Genomic DNA, 19,490 nt, shown 5'->3' with positions numbered 1-19,490 from the left:
GATGCTAACAAGCAGCTCTTAGGCGTGGGGGGTGGAGGGGGGGACAAAGCAAAACAACAGACTTAAATTCTAAATGTCAAACTAGTCCCTCAAGTGACTAATGTACGACCAATTTCCAAAAATATGGCCTCTGTCAACTCAAAAAAGCGTTATATTTGCTATTTGCAATTGCTTGAAATGTCCCCTGCACATCAACAAAGCAGTTGCAAGGTTGCATTGCAAAATTGGTTTCTCACCATTTTGTAAAAGTATACCCACTCTGAAAATGACTGTTGGGCCCACAAGCCAAGGGCGCCGCTGAATTTTAATGAAATTATCTGCTTTCTTTTGCCATTTCCTTGGGAAATTGCAGCGTTTTAGACGACGCAGTCATCTGCTCTGCAAATATTGAGCAAGTAAGCATCAGGTCAGATTGAATGTGGAAGGATTCTGGAATGAAAGCCTTCAGCTGAAATCTGTCATCTTTTCTGAGAGCCAGTCCTTGTGGCAGCCAGCAGACTTGTGGAGTCTTGCTGGCAGTGCATGAGGGGGAATGTTTTGGAGAGTAGTGAGGATGTCTGAAGTTACGGGGGTTTCACAGTCACTTTTGGCTAGATCCTCCTCAGACTTTTCTGACAGGCTGTGTAAAAATGATGAGGGATCACTTAATAAAAAATCACAGTGGTGGTGTCTCTCTCTCTCCTTGGTCACATTAGGAACAAGTGTAGGAGGGCCATTAAACCTATATTACAGCCCTGCATTACTATTATTAGTGGTGTTAGTTTTATCCCATCATATTGTGTCCACTGTGGCCCTGATGGATCTAGTTCCTGACATCACCCCCAAAGGCGAGCGAGAGGCTCGACATGAACGCGCACGCGGGAGCGCGCACCCGAGCCAGTGACTCTCCTCATAAAAGCGAAGGCAGTCCCTGTGCGCGGCACATCCCGGACTGGTGCGCGGACTACGGAGCTGCTGGGCTGGAGTGTCGGTCCTGTTCGCTGTCAGCCTGCAGCCATATGACCGAGCTGCCCCGCTCCTCATAATCAGCCTCAAAGGGGGAAAAAAAAGCAAAACACAAGAGAAGACAACCCAAATTGCGGGTAAGACATCTTCCTTATCCGGTGAGAGCATTTCTTCCACTGCAAGTTTTCTGGGCATCGGCCCCTTTTGAAAGGAAATAACACTCCAGCGCTCTTACAATATTCTTATCGGCTTTTGGTGTGTCTCTGAGTTCATAGTTGTTTTGTTAATCTCTTGTTGTGTTATAATACAGAATATTGTATAAAGCTCATAGTTTCAACGGTGATAATTGTACAGCATCCTTTCAAAATGTATTTTAAGCTTCTATAGTTTGTTTTTTTTTTTTTTTCTAAATGCAATATATGCACCAGCTGTGCTCATTTACAATCAATAAGTAAATTCTAAAAACACCGTTTATGTTTGTTCTAAATGCACCTGAACAATTTAAGCAAAGTTAATTAATGCAACCGGATCCTTCCTCGGCCAGTTTAGATGATTAAGGAAGGGAGTGTGTTTCATTTTGCGCAGATTGTCGCTGAATTGCTGATGGGTGCGGGCCGCAATGAGAGTTTGCAATCAACCAATTAGATGCGATGTGATACTGGAAAGTAGTTTTAGCTTGATAAATCAATTTCACTTTGCGCCGACTGTGCTCAAATCAGATCAGCAGGAGTTTATGGGGTGAATGGATTTTTTTTTTCCTCTCTCTCTCTCTCTCTCTCTTGCAGGGAATATCCCTTCTGGACAGTTTATTGTTGCACAGCGTTGCTAGAGGAAGAGTGAAAGTGTGTGTGTGTATGTGTGTGTGGGTGGGTGGGTGTGTGTGTGTGAGGGAGAGAGAAGGAGGGAGAAACAGAGAGAGAGATTAAAGTGGGGAGTCTCAGTGTGAGACCGTGCAATTAAAAGTGGAGCACACTGTAAAGGAGAAGTATTTGTGGACTCATCCTTAATGAGTATGTTAATTAATAGCAAGTCAATCAGCAGGAAAGCATTAGACATGATCAGAAGAATTGTGGAAGGACCCCTCTGTGAGGCAACCTGGGGGCCAAAAAAACAAAGCCCAGATTCACTAATAAGTGATGATTTACTTGTAAATGAAGAGATAACCTAAGGACACGATGTCTCCTGCGATACATCATTTTATTTTAGAGTGGAAAATTATTCCTGTGAAGGGGATTCTATTGAAAAACGCTTTATTTTGGAATGAGGTCACTATCTGAAATTCTTCTTTCAGATATGCAGGATCCAGTGTGTGAAAGTGTCAGACAAGTGCCCAAATATTAAGGCCTTCTTGTTAAATTGTGCTACCATCAGTCACTGCTCAGGAGTGTGACATGTTTTTCATCGTGGATATTCATATTCTCTGCCTCTGATTGTTGAAAATGCAAGGTTCGGCCAAGGCTACAGCTCGAAACGTCGAATCTGCCCCGCCAGGCTGTGAAACCTGTGCCTTCGCCGCACACCGTTCACTGCCAAGTGTGGCTACATCTGTTTGATCAAGACTCGTTCAACACTGGCAGTGGGTCAAGATCATGTTGGGGAGAAACTTGGGCTCCATATAATCTGTTTGCATGCTTCACTTGATCATTTAAAAAACAAACAAAAAAAAAAAACCCCAGCAGTATTTCCCACACTGACCCGCCGCGCTGTTCCCATGCGGACGTCCAGACCCAGACCCAGGTGTCCACATTTCACGGGTTAGCAGAGCACAAGTTGTTGTTTGGTTTTTGTTTTTTTTTTATTTGCGGTGGCCAAGGCATGTTTTTGTGCGAGGGTGGACTCAGCTGGTCTCTGTGTCTGCCACAGAATGAGAGATGACACCGACACTGCTCTAATTAAGACAGGATAGATTCTCTCTGTCACTCATTTCTTTCTCTTCCAGCCTCTCTCTCTCTCTTTTCCTCACTCTCCCTTTTTTCCCATCTCTCTCGCTCTCACTCTTGGCCACTCTCTTTCTCTCTTTTTTCTCACAGTATTACATCTTATTCTCTCCTTTGGTCTCAGCCCCCCTCCGCCTCCCCTCTTTTGTCTCTTCCCTTCTCTCTCCTCTCTGTGGGACGTCTGTTGCTGTGCTCCTGGTGCTGTTTGTGTCTCAGAGCATTTTTGGAACATGTTTCTATGTGGGTGTCTGGAGGAGGTTGCCCCGCTGTGAGTGTGTGTGTGTCTGTGTGTGTGTGTGTGAGAGAGAGAGAGAGAGAGGGAGAGAGAGGGCCCGGGTGCACTCAGATGGGAGATGCGGGCCACATCACAGGATGTTGGAGATGTACGGTGCATCAGTGACAATGTTCTGGTCCCGTCCCACATCTGTTGTACCTGCAACCAAATAACCAGTGAATCATTTCATGTCTCCCTCTCTGCTCCGGCTCACTTGCTGACAGATGGACCTTCCTTATGGCTCCTTTCTTTTTTTTCTTTTTTTTTTTTTTTTTTTTTTATCACCCTGTGCTGCTTCCAGGGCCTCTCCAACCAATACACACCTCAAGCTGCAAACTCCCCCCACCCGCCTAGTCAGTGTGTGAAACCCACCAATATTATTTGCGGAGGCTTTTGGGAGAGGAAGCTTTTTATATTGCTGAAGTCAGTGGTATTGGCCCTTGAGGAAATGAAGTTTTATTGTGTTCACTGCAGCTTGGCAGAGATGTTTATTATGCAGAGGCGGTAACTCGCGTTGTAATTTGGGTGCTTGTTATTGAGCTGATATTTATGATAATTTGGTGGCGCAAACTAGACCTATTTTACCCCAGATGAGAGATATAAAAGTAAGTATTCAAGCATCAAATATTCAACATTATTACTTCATGACAAAGAGGAAATTTCCCTGCGTTTTCTCTTTGAAGTTTGGGCGGCGGGACCGTAATGCGTCTGACTTCACAGGGGCTGGATTGAAATATAAGTGGATCACTGTGTGCCAGGCAATATATTTTTATTGTTTTGGGAGCTCGTGTGTTTACTCATTTATTTTGTCATCTGTTGTGTCTGTCTAATGTTAGGACTGTACTTCAGCTGCTCTTCAGTGAGGCATGTTTGATGAAGAGAAATTTGGCCCGTGTCTCTGCAGCCAGACAGCCAGACAGTGACCCATTGGGCTCTTTGCGACAGCCTGTAATAAAATAGAATACAAATTAAAGCCTGGCTGATAAGTGGTTGGTAACACTCTGCTACAGTTGTAATCCTGATATTAATCCAGAGAACAGGCCTCAAATCTCTGCATGTGGCCAGGAAAAAAAAAAAAATCAGACTTATTGAAGGTGGCCTCCGCCCAGCACTTACACTGTCTGTTTCTGCAGCCTTTGTTTGGTGGATCCTTATGGCCATGCTGGTTGCCATGAGAGATAATACAACAGGAACAGATGGCTCCTGGAGGTTTGGTGTCACAGCAGGTGAAGTTAAAGATGCACACATGCAGCAGTTTACTGCCAGGGGTGCCTCGCGCTCCGCCTCACCGCTTTCCCCCGCTCACCTTCCTCATCTCAGCCTCAGGGTCCGGTCCACTCGCTGTTAAGTATAGTTTGATATGAAGGGTGTCGCGGGGGCCCGTCATGCTTAAGGGACTGACTGATTGATCATAGAGCGGAGAGAGGGCTGTGATCTCATCAGAGCTTAATCATCCAGCCCTCCAAAGGTGCTCCCTTTGCACTCTCTCGCAAGATTACCTATCACTTCATACTTATCTCACCCCACTCTGATTCATGTCTCTCCGGTCGCTGCTTCTCACTGTACACTGTGGCTATAAAAGCCTCTCTCACACACACATACAGCTCATTGCTCTTTCTCCTAAACCCAGGCCACAATAACCCAATTTTAGCTTCTCTCCACTGCCTTCCGATGAAATTTAGAACCACTTTTAGGATTACGTTGATCACCTATGAAGCGGTGCCCCACCCTACATTTCCGAACACGCATCTCTGTACTCAACAGAATACCCTCAGATCAGAAGGCCTGGAATAAAATGGTGCTATTTTACATTTCCACAAACCAACATACATTGAAATATCAACATTTCTAAACCACTTAGCCAATGTGGTGGAGCCTGCATCAACATCACATGACTGTCACCATTCATGGACTAGCTAAGGTTAATGACTAATGCCTTTAGCACTTTCTTTGGCTTTGTTAGTTTGGTTAAGGTTAGGAAAAGGTCATGATTAAGGTTAGGGAAAGGTCATGGTTAAGGTTAGGAAAAGGTCATGATTAAGGTTAGGGAAAGGTTTGTCATCACGGTTAAGGTAAGGAAAAGGCCTTGGGGTCATGATTAAGGTTAGGGAAAGGTCATGATTAAGGTTAGGGAAAGGTTTGTCTTCATGGTTAAGGTAAGGAAAAGGCCTTGGGGTCATGGTTAAGGTTAAGAAAAGGTAATTATTAATGGTAGGGAAAGGTTTGTCATTATGGTTAAAGTTACGAAAAGGTCATGGTTAAGGTTAAGACACATTAGCTAACATTTCCTAATATTAACTAGCTGATGTTAGCTATAAATGCAGATAAACGCAGCTCTTGCGTGACCCAGTGCTTGTTTGGAGAGGCAAAGTCCTGTTGATTGTACCAAGTGCCACCCCACCAACCACCGAACCCAGTGTTTTTTCGCTCCCATTAAACTACATCACAAAACTTGAAGACATGACATTTCATCATATCCTTGGTTTGCAGAAACATGAAATGCCAACATTTTTTCCTCGCCACTTGGCTGTTGGTAAATACAGCTCCTCTCTCAGGTCCAACACTGAAGGTAAAGTGAGACCAGACTTTTGCAGTCGGAGTGCCTAAACCTTATGAACAACTTGCTACTACATGTTAAGCTGGCTAAGTGTGTAGGTCTATCATTCGTGAAATAAAATGTTTTTTTTTTCTTTATCAGTTTTCCCTGTCTTGTCTTTCCATTATTAGGTAATGTATTATTCCTGCATCTGCATTCTTCTTCTTATTATTGCAAAGTTGTGAATGTTAAAGGTATCATCACATCGGAATCAGGAATTAACATTGATTTTTACTGTTGGTATATTACAAGCTGAGGCAAACTGCTGTTGTTACCCGAGGCATTTCATTTTGTTTAATAGCGTATCATATGAATGGAAGAAACGATCAAATGTAAAGCTGGAGAACATTTTCATAAATGAAGACCCGGAATGTGTGCTGTTACTGTCCACTGTCGTCGGTAATATTCACAGCGGGTGTGTGCTCAGCTCACTCGCAGCTCAATGAATTGAATAAAATGTAAGCTTACTTTCAATGCTACTGCCTTTTCACTGTGTGGGTTTCAAAGAAGAGCCGTTTATTAAGTTGATCGAACTGAAAGAGAACTGAACTCAACCTTAGTCGATGGTCCGTGTGTAATCACGGCACATGGTTCAGTCCACCGCACTCACAATGGGAATAAAACCCTGTGCTGTAAACTGAAGAGCTCTATCTCAAGGAGCTTTTTATATTGATCTGGGAAAAAATAAAATAAAATGGACCACTCATTTCTCATTCATTCGTCTAATGAAAAGATGGCCGAGAATGTAAAGAAGTTCTGCTTTTTCCAACTATGAACTTGTTGCTATGCTTTCAGCGATAAGAGCTTCACACCAAAATTGAAAAACCACAATTAGTATCAATTTTGTCATGTTTTTGTTCAAATGGCTGATTATCTCATTTTGGAGTGAAACCGTTCAGTTCTGGATGATTCGTTTGGCCTCCCATCGCCTCAGTAGCAGATGCTCACCCCGCTGTGGCCTACCTACATCACACAGCGATGTATAATACAGGCTCTGGCAGGAGGCTGTGTTGTTCGCGGAGGCTGTTTATCACACACAAGAGACTGTGCTTAAAACCCGGAATGCCACCCAGAGTGCTCCATTATCATCCCCATCCTGTGTCTCCTCAAAGGACCACCTGTTAGCAGCACATGAAAGTCTGAGAGAGGAAAAAGGGGGCACTGCTGTGCGGAGATGCTCGGTGCCCCTCCATCACCGCCTGCCTTCCCTTTTGAGATGACAGGTCTATTCAGGCCTTACAGTTGATGGGTTTGACACACAGTCCGCTCTGTTTCTATGGAGGCGTCACATCTCTCTTTTATGTGGGGAAAGAAAAATCATTTTTTTTTGTGGGGCCAGTTAATTGTGGTGTCTCTGTGTTATTATCTCCATGTTCGTTTTAGGTGATTCCGTCTCGCTTTTTATTTTCGGTCATCTGCCTTTTTCCTTCACATTCACTTTATCATTGTGAGGGAGCATAATTATGCTTGGAAAATAGTGGGAGGCATGTTCTTTATTTAGACTTAAAGAAATGGGATCTTGCAGACAAGCCTGCATCCCTAACACTCCCCCCACCCAGCTGTTAACTATGGGTGTTCTCCTATTAAATCACCCTTTTGTGTTAGGGGGTCCACTTCCAGGCCACTCGGCAGTGGCACACCTCATGTGTCAAACAGACAGAGCTTAATCCTGGCCAAACACTGTGCGCGATACGGCCGATTGCCCTCCCCCTTGACACTCTGAAGGGCCATTTGAGATAAAGGTCTCACCTCAGCAGCCAGCCTCGCACTCTTGTTTGCAAACTGCACAGCTGGTCGAACTCCCAGAGGCAAGCCAAAGCAGTCTCTAATCCCACAGGCAGGACCCTGCCGGCAATAGCACTGCAAATTTCCCCTGACATCACAAGCTTCCTCTACACAATCTCTCGCCTTTGTCCTGTTTTTAGAAACACCTAAATAACCCACTGTAAACCCCAGAGTGTGTGTTTTCAGCTCGGTGTGTGTGTCAGCGTGATGAAGGAGGGGAAACCTTATCTACCCCCCCCCCTCGCACACACATACACACACCATCACCATCACCATCACCAGCAGCTCAATACTTCTCCTTCATTGATTTTCTGTATGCCTTGCACCGCCGTCTGTCTTTTAACACAATGGAGCCGCCCGCCACAGCACTGTAATAGTGTTGTGTTTCTATGGCAATGGATTGTCCCAGGCCATTAAAATGGAGGGCAAAACACACCACATCATATTTAGAGACAAGCCTGTAACCTGTCATCTTCCATGACATGATGTTTTTAAAATGAGAGGAGCCAGTGTTGCATCATTTGAGCTCGGGTGAAGGTATTCCCCAGGATGAGGGCTTTGGGCTACCGAGTGTGGTTTATACTATTAAATTCTGGAATCTTCTTGAGTAATAGATATTAGTGACAGTAATGGATATCTGCATAAATGCACAGAAATAAGACAGCTTGCAAATTAGAAAACAAGATTTTTGCCAGTAGTTAATGCTATAGTTCAAAGAGGTAGATTTTTTCATGAAACTGAACGAACCTGCGGTTTAAAACCACAGTTTATATGCAAATAGTGCTGTCACATCGTCTAACTCTTTTGTTAAGACCTCTGTTTAGAATAAAGAGGAAAAGGTTCCACTCCAGCGCCTTGGTTTTTATACTTGGTTTTACTCACCTTTGGACAAGGTATTGGGAGTTAATGCAGTAAAACCAACCTCATATTTCAGTTAAGTCACACCCCACGGATATGTTGACTTTTGTAATGAAAGGTGCAGTTTAAGGACTCCCGAGACCACTGAATAAGCAGCGCTCGAGAATGTGCGCAGTGCAGTATCTCACACTGAGGAGAACTGGACTGAAGCTGGGAAGTCATTTCTTTAAAAAAAAAAAAAAAAAAAAAAAAAAAAAAAATAGCACAAGTGTCTCTGTATCTCTTTATCGCTTCCTCGTAGCTTCTGAATTCAGATAGACCCGCCTGCTCAAGAGGCTGGTAATGATCACTGCTGGGACTGTTGAATGCTGCCTGAATTCAGAGGACAGGGAATGGGAGATTGCACGGATAGGGTGGCCGGGGATAAAGATGATTTGGATGAGAGAGAACTCGAGGGAACAGTGGAGCAGAGGACGTGTGCACTTGAGGTCCTCTTGCGCTCCAGATAGTGGCTGTTGATCTAAATGGCCAGGGTTCAAAGCTAACTGAGGGATGCCCCTTGGAGGGAAGTTACACTAATTTATGTGACTGATGTTTTTCCAGAAGAAAATGCTCTGTGTGGATTTGTTTTCACGGGGAAATGAAAGATAGCAGGGGTGAGAAAATGTGCTAACCCCCTGCTAATTTGTGGCTTTTGTAGCTCACTTAAAACGTATAAAATAGGCCTCCTGTAAATTATGCATGGAGGTTGTTGTCATGATTTACACAGTAAATAATCAAAAGTGTCTTTTGGTTGAAAAAGCTACTGAACTTCTATTGATAAAATTAGTAAGCAAAGCAGCCTATAGGCATCGCCCCACTGCTAGCTTTAAAATGATCAAATATTTATACCAGGAGACGTGACTTTTTATTTAACGCTAGAAAGGTCAATGAATTTTGGAGGTTTAAGAGCAGGCTAACAAGCTGTCAATAGAGGGGCTTAAATATAGCAGTAGCTCCTCTTTTACTTGCATATGCTTTAAAAGCCCAACAACACTGGATTGCAGAAACAGCAAAGTCAAGGAAAAGTCATAGAAGGACAATTTAATAAAAGATATTTCTGTTCTAAAATTCAAAACAGCGCTCACAGTCGGCGGCAACTTGGACTTTGTAATGTTTAAAAGGTAGAAAAAAAACAATAGATTAGTTTGGGATTCACATATTTGTCTCAGATGTACTCAGATAATCCTTCCAAATTAGTTCACTAGAGAAATACCCACTTAATTCTTATGCATGAATGCATCATCAGTTCTGTTAAAATCTAGGTTGTCACGAGCGTATGTTATTTCAGTCCATCTATGCTGCAGAATTTGTGCACTGATGAAATGTGCGTTCTCTTCCCAGCAGGTGGTGCTGTGTTTTACATACAATGGTTCTTTCCCGGAGTCTGCTGCTGGCATTCCTGTTTGCCACCCTGGCAGTTTCACACAGCGCCGAGCCTGGAGCCGCTCACGGCAAGAGGAGACAGGCACAGACCTCAGCAGGTGGCAGCAATGCCCTGCAGTACCCTGGGCAGGGCCACAGCTATGGCAGGGACCGCGGAGGGCATGGGAGCCAGGGGGCCCGCGTTGCCAAAGGCGGAACTGGGCTGCTCTCCCACAGGCCCCTGCATCCCCTGGCCAGGCCTGAGGATGACGGGACGGGCCTGGAGGGCCTGAGCCCGGTGAGACTGGAGATGGGCCCTGGCAGGGAGAGAGACAGGGCTCGCATGGGCATGAAGGGTCCGTCCCAGGTCCGGGATAACCACCCTCTGGGAACACGCAAGGGGAGGGGGCATGGACATGGGAATGGCCACGGACATCACTTAGAGCACAGGAGACATGGAGGGCGGCGGGACAAACTGCGGCATGGAAAAGGTGAGCCGTCAAAGGATCCAGGCATGCAGAGATCCTCTTTGGGGAACATTGCCTCAGAGAGTTCAGTGTTTTCCTGTACTGGACAGGCAGCAAACTACAGCAAAAGCTCTCGTTGACTTTTCTTTGCATATTTCATAGGTGTGTTGTGGAAGAAAAACTGCTTTGGTTTCTTAATATACACCAAAAAGTTCTGGGGCCAGAGTTGGGTGTCCTGTCAGGGTAAAGTGAGAACTCCAAGCTCTTGTGTGTTTGTGGTCTACCACACCCCCAGAACAGTGACATTAAGGCAAATAAGATGCAGGTGTCTAGTCATTGTGCATGCGACTGACAACAGCAAAACAGTCCAAGCTATCGTTATGTTCATGATGGTGTTCGTGATTGTGTTTACTGCTGTTGCTGTGATTTTGCATTTGCTGATTTTGTTTTGGAGAGTCATGTAGAGCAATCTCTTGAAACTTTGCAGTCCCTCCCTCCTGTTCTTAAAAACAGCAGGAGTGACACTGCGCTGCCGGCATCATCCTACTTTTTAAGTTTATTTTTTGGGGCATTTTGCTTTTTTTGATAGTGACGGTAGAGTGAAGTGTAGAGAGAAGAAGGGCAGGGAAGAGAGAGGGCATGACAGCAGTAAGGACACAGCCTTGATAAGGGGTACCAGGTGAGCCACCGGGATGCCCCCTTGCATCAGACATTTAGACCAGAGATCTTCAGAGAGAGAGGTGGGAGTTGCTAAAAGTCTACCCCAAAAATTCCCAGGAATTCAAATAGTGCTGCTTAGGTTGCAGGGATCATTTTAAGGTCCAGGAACTCAATTCCAAGGGCAAAAAGAAGGAAGAAGAAGGAAGAGTGGTAAGGGTAAGTTTCTGGGGAAAAGGGGTATTAGATTAGATTGGCTCTGTTTAATTTCAGTTTTATTTTACTAAAGACAGAGTTTACATTTTTAGTTATATGTAATAGGTTAGACATGAACTTCTCTTGCCACCAACATCCCCATTTTAATTCTTTTTTTTTTTTTTTTTTTTTAATATTTGAATTTCAGAATGTGTCCACTTCTTGCTTTATCTGATATCAAAATGATTTGGATGTATCCTTGTCAGACAGTTTTGCAGTCAGAGAAACTCAGGCCTGGTATAACACCATCTCTGTCTCCTTTCCTCCCCCCACCAGCATTTCTTCCAGAGCCTGAACTGAGCTCTGCGCTGAAGGACAGGGATCTGTTGGAGGAGGCTCCATCCTCCTCTGTCGCCTCCCCCTCTCTCAGCATGACCCCACCCAGTGAACCACCCTCCCCCATCGCCGCTGCCTTTGGCTCCGGCTCCTCCATGGTTACCACGGTGATGAACGAGCATCCCCCAACGCTGCCCCCAGCCTCAACCAAGCCCCAGGTACCCCAAACGGAACCCGAGTGCTTATTAAAGACAGCGTCTGTCGTGTCTCAGTGTGATTCCAGTGTGCAGGAGGAATGGAGTGAGAATGGGGCCCATTATAGCCGTTATGCTACTGCAAACCTCATAGCTCCTCTCGGAAATGACACTCTTCTCGTTGTGAACCTGAAAGCGGTGCATGCGAAAAATATCATTGCGTAGGCCAGTCTCAGTAGCGGTTGGTCACAGTGTGTATGATAGATTTGACCGCGTATAATAGCATGCATACCTTCAGGCTACAAATGGCACAGCTGAGTCCAGTGGCACGGCTGCCTCCTTCTCTCTTTATTACAAACCTTGGCCGAATAAAGATATTTATTCAGTATACTGCATGGGGATCCTTTTCTGTGTCAGATAGTATGGGTGCATGTACTGGAGAATCTGTAGCAGTGCGTGGGGCATCACTATCACTCCTGCCCACCTTGATACTTAAGCAATGCTCCCAAACACGGTTTATGACCAGAAAACGTGCACAACTGATCTCCGCTGATTTATTTCGCTCAGCAGTATGGAAAAGTTTCAAAAACAGTGCAAACTAAGCTCATTCCCAGTCTTTCCCCTCCATACAGCTGAAGGGCTAGAAGAAGGTCCCCAATTATTGTGCAAAAAGGAGGAATATTTTAACGGAGAGCTCCCTGCTCTACCAACCACTCGTTTCTCGCCTTCAGTCTGTGTGTTTCCTTGGAAAACATTCCACAGCATGGGTGGGAGCTGAAACCCCTAAAAACCAGATTTCCAAGGAAATAGCCCGCTCTGATACAGCGAAATTTCACTTTAAAACCAATACAGTGAAACATTGATACAGAGTGCTTCCTCCATCAGACACTTATTGACTGATATGGGAAACAGTCACACAGGTATGTTGGCATACACACACATATACATGCACAGGTACGCAAATGCTGTTCTAAAGACAGCAGACGGTAGTTGTTTCTTGGGAAAAATCCTGATAGCACAGAAGAACTGATGCATTTTACATTACTGGAAGCAGAGACAGGGGTTAGTTTGGAATCTGCAGAGGAAGAAGAACTGGGTAGTTGGCATGAACAGGGATAGCCATTATGGCCAGACAGATACAGAAAACAGCACTGCCGACTGAAACTCAGACTTCTGCAAGAGAAAATCCATGGAAAAAGACGTCACCGCACAGGACACTAGAACAGTGGTTTATATCCATGCCTCTGAAACCATACGTGATGTATATGTATTAGCAGTGCAACATCATCCCCGCTCTGTATCCATCTCAGGTTTCTTACTGCCAGAAAAAAAAAGAAAGAAAACAGACGATGCATTCTTCAGAAAAAAAAGAGGAGTGCAAGAATAATATTTACAATATATGTAGATTTTAATCATTTATCTGACACTTCACAATGAGTCACGGTAGCTGTGTGTGTTTCCCAGCCTGTATGATGTCTGTCGACTGGACCGTCAGGCTGCTTGGTATTCCATTACCAGCTGTCTGACAGCCCAGGAGACTGTGCATGTCTTTATTCAGAGAGCAGTCAAATATTATTGGCCTGTGGTAGAAAAAAAGTGATAGCCTCGCCCAGGCCTAAAGGTTCAATGACACGGGTACACTGCAAGCGTTCTTAATTAATGTTCGATCCCCTGTAGATGGTTAAACGAGCAGCCAAGCGCGAGTGGCCCGTTGCAATTAATCTAATTGATGTTTCCATATCCTTTGTGAGGGCGATAGAAACGAGTATGGATCCAAGCCGATGATGAGCTTGACATGGATCCTTATTTTATGATAGATGATTCACAGGGTTTTCCCCAGGTCCCCCCGAGAGACCTCTCCAAGATCTGCTGACTTTATTATATTTTACAGCGTTATTATTTTGTTTATTCTATTGGAGGGAATTCATAGCTGTAAAACTTTTATGGATTTTATCGCCGAACGTTACGGCCGAGCGGTTCTCTAGAAATTTGCTTTACAGCGGTGACATCAACGTCTCATCAAAACGACACGGCTTAAAGCAGTGTTTCACTTTGATAAGACTCTTGCTTTTCTTACACCCACATCTATATGAATTTATAGATCAGTCCAGTCAGCCAAACTACTGACATCAACAGCCCAGGGAATCTGTAGACACCAGAACTTTTTTTTCGCCTCCAACTCTCTTTATGGAAAATTACACACAGGGAAAACTGCATGAGAAGAATGTTTTCAAAAGTTTTACAGTGAGTCACTACAGATCGCTGTTCGGGCCAACATGTTGTAATGTGTTACAGCACTGTGTTAGAGTATGCATGTTTGCATGTACTGTATGTTGCAGTGTGTATGTTAATATGTGCATATGCATGAAAAATACAAACGCTGTGACAAATGTTTGAATTCCATGCAAGGCGAGTCATGTTCTCTGTTACCAATCAATTAGCTGTAAAGCTCAATGCTGCATTCAGTGGTCTTCGTTACTATGGGGCTCCAACATGTTTCACACCCTCAGTGTGTTTCTCTGCACAGTTGACAAAAAAACAGCAATATCACCCCTCTGCTGCTGTTCTTAGCAGCAATAATAGGACATTCATTTTGGAGAGATAATTAAAAAAAGAAGGCATTTATCTTCCCAACACTGCAGGTGTATGTTCAATGTACAGTAGCAGCTAACTTACATCCTTGATGGTGTTAAATTTGGGATTAACTGTTAATGCATGTAGTCTTATTCTGATCACCAATGTCCTTGTCTACATAAGTAAATAGGATATTGTAGGCAGGATGATGCGTAACATGAGCATCAACATGTTACACAGATGTAAATGCTCTCACTGAAATGCAACAAGCCAGTTTTAAGGTGTAAGGTTGCAAAATATCTTCCCCTGTTGCAGAAGGCAAAAGGACAAGGAGATGTGATGCCAACTTTGGATATGGCGCTATTTGATTGGACGGACTATGAGGATATGAAACCCGTGGACTCCTGGCCGCCCTCCAGGAAGAAAGGTCAGTGCTTCGCTGCCGTCATTCACCTGTCCAGGAAAGTCTAGCACAGTCACAGCTGTGAGTGGTGGAAATAATCCCAGTCAAGCTGAAATGACCCAAATTATATCAGATCATTTGATGTGTCATTGCCATTGTCATTTTATGTTGAAATACTATAACCCACAGCTTTTGGATTCTGAAAACAATGGAACTTGTTTATATGCAGCTGCCTTTGACCTTCTCAGACACTAGCTTTCCTACTGTGTAGTAAACATAAAGTTACATTAGCATACATAACTGCCATGAAGCTTTAGACCCCAATTTTGAAGTGATCTTGCCCTAAAGACCCTATTACGAAAATAGATTTTAATTTGTGTAAAGTATTGAACTGCTTAGAGATTCAAACTGGTGAGATTAAAACACAATATTAAAATAATTACTCATACTATTTTTTTTTTTTTATTGTAAGATATTCAAGTGAATTAAATGATATTGAAATTAAATTGGTCGTCATTTGCTGAGGACCCTCTGAAGTACCCTCAAGGACTCCTGAGGGGTCCCTGGACCTCACCATGAAAGCCACTGCATTATATCATCTGAACGGCGCTGAGAGAGGAACCCTCATCTGGAATTCAAAGCGGATCAATGCAGACATGAGAAATTATGTCAGAGATTGTTTAACTCATTTACAGAACTTCTCATCCACTCTCAACAAGGATTCACCTGTGGAAGTAGTCCTGGAACCCCTGGCGTCACACATTAAAATACTGTAAGTGCCTGGGCTATAAACCACACATAAAGGAATCATTTGTTTTTTTTGGTCTCTTGCCTGCTGCAGACAAAAGGCGGAGTAAGAACCTTAGCAGTGGCAACGTGACTGTGGATGCTGATACCATCGAGCCATGTGACCACCACCTGGACTGTCTCCCAGGTCAGTCTGGATCATACATCATTCTGCTGACAGAAACAAAAGTACAAATTAATGAGTTATTGAACTATTTTCCTCGCTAACAACATTTAACTTTGATTTATTTAAAACAACATCAGGCAACTTGACTCCAAGTGGCAGCAAGATGTTGGAACTTCAATATCCAGAAATCCTATAATGTGACATCAGGAAGTCTACCAGCCGCTCTGGTCTGATGCTTCACGCCAAAGAAAACTTACAGTCCAGCTTTCTCTTGACAGAGCTCTTGCTCTGCTGTTTAAGAAACAAGTTTCATTTAGTCACTTCCTGTGAGGTGATCACACTTGACATCAGTATTTCATCCGGGCTAATGGAGCGAATGTACAGGGTCTCAGATGAGAGCACACTTTCCTCTGTTGCAGCCCCATTTTGTGATTTAGACTGATAAGACAGGTGTCTTCTCAGTGCAACTTGATTAAGATGTTCCCCAGTGTTTAATATGACAATTCAACATGTGTTCACTGTTGAATTCCATGTGGTTGCCTGCTTTAGGCTCTTGCTGTGACCTGAGACAACACGAGTGTAAACCTCACAACCGAGGCCTCAACAACAAATGCTATGATGACTGTATGTGTGAGGAGGGTAAGTGAGCAGAACGGGGTCATACCACACAGCAACGTGGCATAGGCCATTTCATTCAAACATCACTCAATATAACATATCATGGCACATAAGTCATTTCTTAAAGCAATTTTCAACTAAGTAGCACCTTGTTGCAATCATACTGCTATAAGAGATCAATAGCAATCAGCTTCCAACATTGACTACTCTTGTGATCTGCAGTTAGTCATACACCTTTTTTCCCCAGATGGCACTCTTTTGATCAAAGTTTTAACATGCAAAATGAGCGAGTGGTGGTGACCAGAGGTCCCCCGAGTGGCCAGTGTTGCTGGCTGACCGCTTTTGAACTCCCACAGAGGTGCACAGCAAATTTTCCACTGTTAATAAGTGGTGATTTTTACAAGTGGCTAGAGAGATGTTTGTCCACTCGCAAAACCAATATGGCTCTGGGCAGATGTTCAAAACTAACTAAGTTTTAGTGTTCCACTAATTCTGGTGGGTATGGAGTTACATAATCATGTCCATCATGTTGATTTTAACACTCTAAGAGGTAAATTATTTTAATGTAAATATGCTCTGAAAAGAGAAACTATTCTATTAAATACGTCTAGTTCACCTGTTTTACTCATGTTTTGTTTCTGTATCTCGACATAAATGGTTAATGTATTCAACTGCCTCGCAGGATTTCGTTGCTATGCTAAATTCCACCGGAAGCGGCGTGTGACCAGGAGGAGGGGGCGCTGTGTGGTGCCAGAGTCAGCCAACAGTGACCAAGGCGGCTTCATCACCATCTGAGGAGGAGGTGGAGGGGAAAGAGGGAGAGGTAAAGGGAGGAAAAACAGGAAACATGACCCCATGACCACTTTGACATAACAGACAGCACAGCCAAGACATCACGTGACACCGCTAATGGACCGAGTACTTAAAGGCGACAGCTCGCTGGTTTGAGCCCATTTGTTTTTCACCTCGATGCCAAGGTATACACAGCCTTTATTACCTATGCCAATTCAACGGTATACACAAACGATATACACACACACAATGCAAAGCAGGCAAATGCTGTCATCTGGTCCTGTCTGTAAAGTCTGCCCCAGATTTGAGGATAATCGGGCAGATTCTGGTCCCTCTCGACATTCATGGGTGCAACTGATTCAAGGCCGGTCTGAGCATGTTATCCGCCCAGATGATCTTGTAATGTGAGGGGTTTACAGACATAATCTTAATGTTACCGACTGGAATGTAGGCTCCAAATCCTAAATATAAAACATGAGCGATTGAAATCTGAGCTGTTAACCCCTAATTGCAAATGAGAGCGAGCGGACTATCGATATAAACCAGGAATCATCACCAACCAGACAGGACTTATGTGTCTCGAAACGAGGTGGACAGTAGAAAAGCACAAGCTTGTAGAATTACGGCAACAGTATGTGTCTCGTGCGAGACGTGCCGCAACAGGACAGGCGAGGAAGAGTTGGGCAGAAATTGCGTCAGCTTTGGATGTAACAGGTCAGTTAAAATGCAAATGCTAACGCAAAGAAGCTGCAGAAGTTCAGCATATGCATTAACTTTTAACTTACATCTATGTAATGTGTCTTAGAAAGAAACAAAACAAAAATATTCAATTAATTTACATAATACTTTATTCTATGACTCTATGAGATCTACACTAAATCGTTTAGTGTAAGCACCAAGTGTGTGGTCATGCGTCTTGACTGATTCATCTGATGTGTGCGTACATACCATTAAAATATTTAAAATTCATTAAAGCTGTCGTTATGTCTGTGGTCTCCCATATTTTTAAAATCGGTTAAGATTTGAAATTCCTCTAACGTGTTCCAGCCTTTACAGGAAAAACACAGACGACTAAGCTGGAAACAGTGTCCACATTTATGTTGCATGTGGGTCAAATCCAGCGAGTTGCCATCTTTAAGCACTCGATCAACTCATATAGATCCCATACATCAATATTAATTTGGCTTTGTTCACTCCAGCATCACTACATAATCATATGTACATGTGTTCAAACAAGAAATGTGCAGAGTGTCTCTCCTGTCTGACTGACCGTGTCCTGCAGACCTGAGCCAAATAGGGTTTGCAAATAATTCTTGGTGATTTGCTTAATGTGCCTTGGGTACCAGATGGGTGGGCTTTACTGCTGCAGCACAAATCTGATTGTGCCATGTAAGTTGCCAAAAACTAAAATAAATTTAATTTACTTTCCTGTGATTATGTAAACTATCATTTTTTCTGTCTGGCACCCGGAAGATCTAGTATTCCAAGCAGATAAAACAAATGCTGAGTATTATTTGCGAACGCTATTTGAAATGGGTCAGGTGTCCTGTACTGTAAAAACAACCTTGTTCAAATTGTCTGATTGCCAGTGGCTTTTTTATTGATACCACTACTCTTTTAAGGTACTTATGGTAGTATGATAAACAAAGATGCTTCTTTGGCTTTCCTTTTACATGTCTTAATATATGTTTTATTTATACCATACTTAAACAGGACTCTGTCTATATATTGTGTTTTTCTGCCTCATTTTTTCATGATTAAACACTTACCAAGATACACTTTTCTTTGGTGTGAACAGTTTTTGGAATATTATCTATAACTAAGAGGTTCACTGTGCGCTTTGCATTGAGATGGTTTAAACATAATGAATCAAAGAAAGGTAAGGTCATGAGGTTGCCACATTTGACAGGGTTCATCCTCTGGGTAGCATGACTGTGCTTTCCAAATTTTGTGGCAAACTGCCCCACACATTTTGAGATATCAAATTTGGCATTTAGGCCTCCTGGTGCTACAGGAAAATTCATAAAGTCATCAAAATCGTGAGGAATCTTTGGATCGTATGAATGCACTCAACAAATATCACCAATTTGACATAGTGGCCTGAAGGTGGTGCTTGAGGAAAGATCATGAGGTCACCTGGATTGAGGGTTTTCATTATCTGTGAAGCATGAGCACCCTCAACCAATTACTTGGAATTGTTGAGTACAAGTCAAATGTTTGGACAGAGGGTGGCACTAGAGAAAAGGTCATAAGGTCACTGCATTCAAGAGGACTCTTCGACTGGGGAGTATGAATGCACTCAAATACAATTATCATGCAAGCACACACTGATTAGATTTTGTGATACCTTCTGTGCAAAGCTTTTGGTGTTTGGGCAGCGCTAGAGGAAGAAAATCACCAAAACTGACAGGGTCATCTTCTGAGGAGCATGTATGTGCTCACCAGATTTCATGGTAATCCAACTGAACCCAAAAGATTTTTAGATCGTGTACAAGCCAAAATTTGACTGGGTTCATCTTATGGGCAGCATGAATGTGCTGAG

General features: G+C 43.4%; 1 protein-coding gene across 1 annotated transcript; it reads left to right on the top strand.

The window, feature by feature from the left end:
* Window positions 1-9,803: 9,803 nt before the first annotated feature.
* On the top strand, window positions 9,804-17,881 carry draxina (dorsal inhibitory axon guidance protein a). Its single transcript, XM_030052092.1, has 6 exons — window positions 9,804-10,290; window positions 11,455-11,672; window positions 14,538-14,649; window positions 15,467-15,559; window positions 16,088-16,177; window positions 16,839-17,881. Exons 1-6 carry the CDS (start codon window positions 9,804-9,806, stop codon window positions 16,949-16,951), a joined length of 1,113 nt encoding a protein of 370 aa, XP_029907952.1. The 3' UTR covers window positions 16,952-17,881.
* Window positions 17,882-19,490: the final 1,609 nt, after the last annotated feature.

Source organism: Myripristis murdjan, chromosome 5 (genome assembly GCF_902150065.1).
Source record: "Myripristis murdjan chromosome 5, fMyrMur1.1, whole genome shotgun sequence".
NCBI classification, from domain to species: domain Eukaryota; kingdom Metazoa; phylum Chordata; class Actinopteri; order Holocentriformes; family Holocentridae; genus Myripristis; species Myripristis murdjan.
This window is presented reverse-complemented; position numbering and strand designations above follow the sequence as displayed.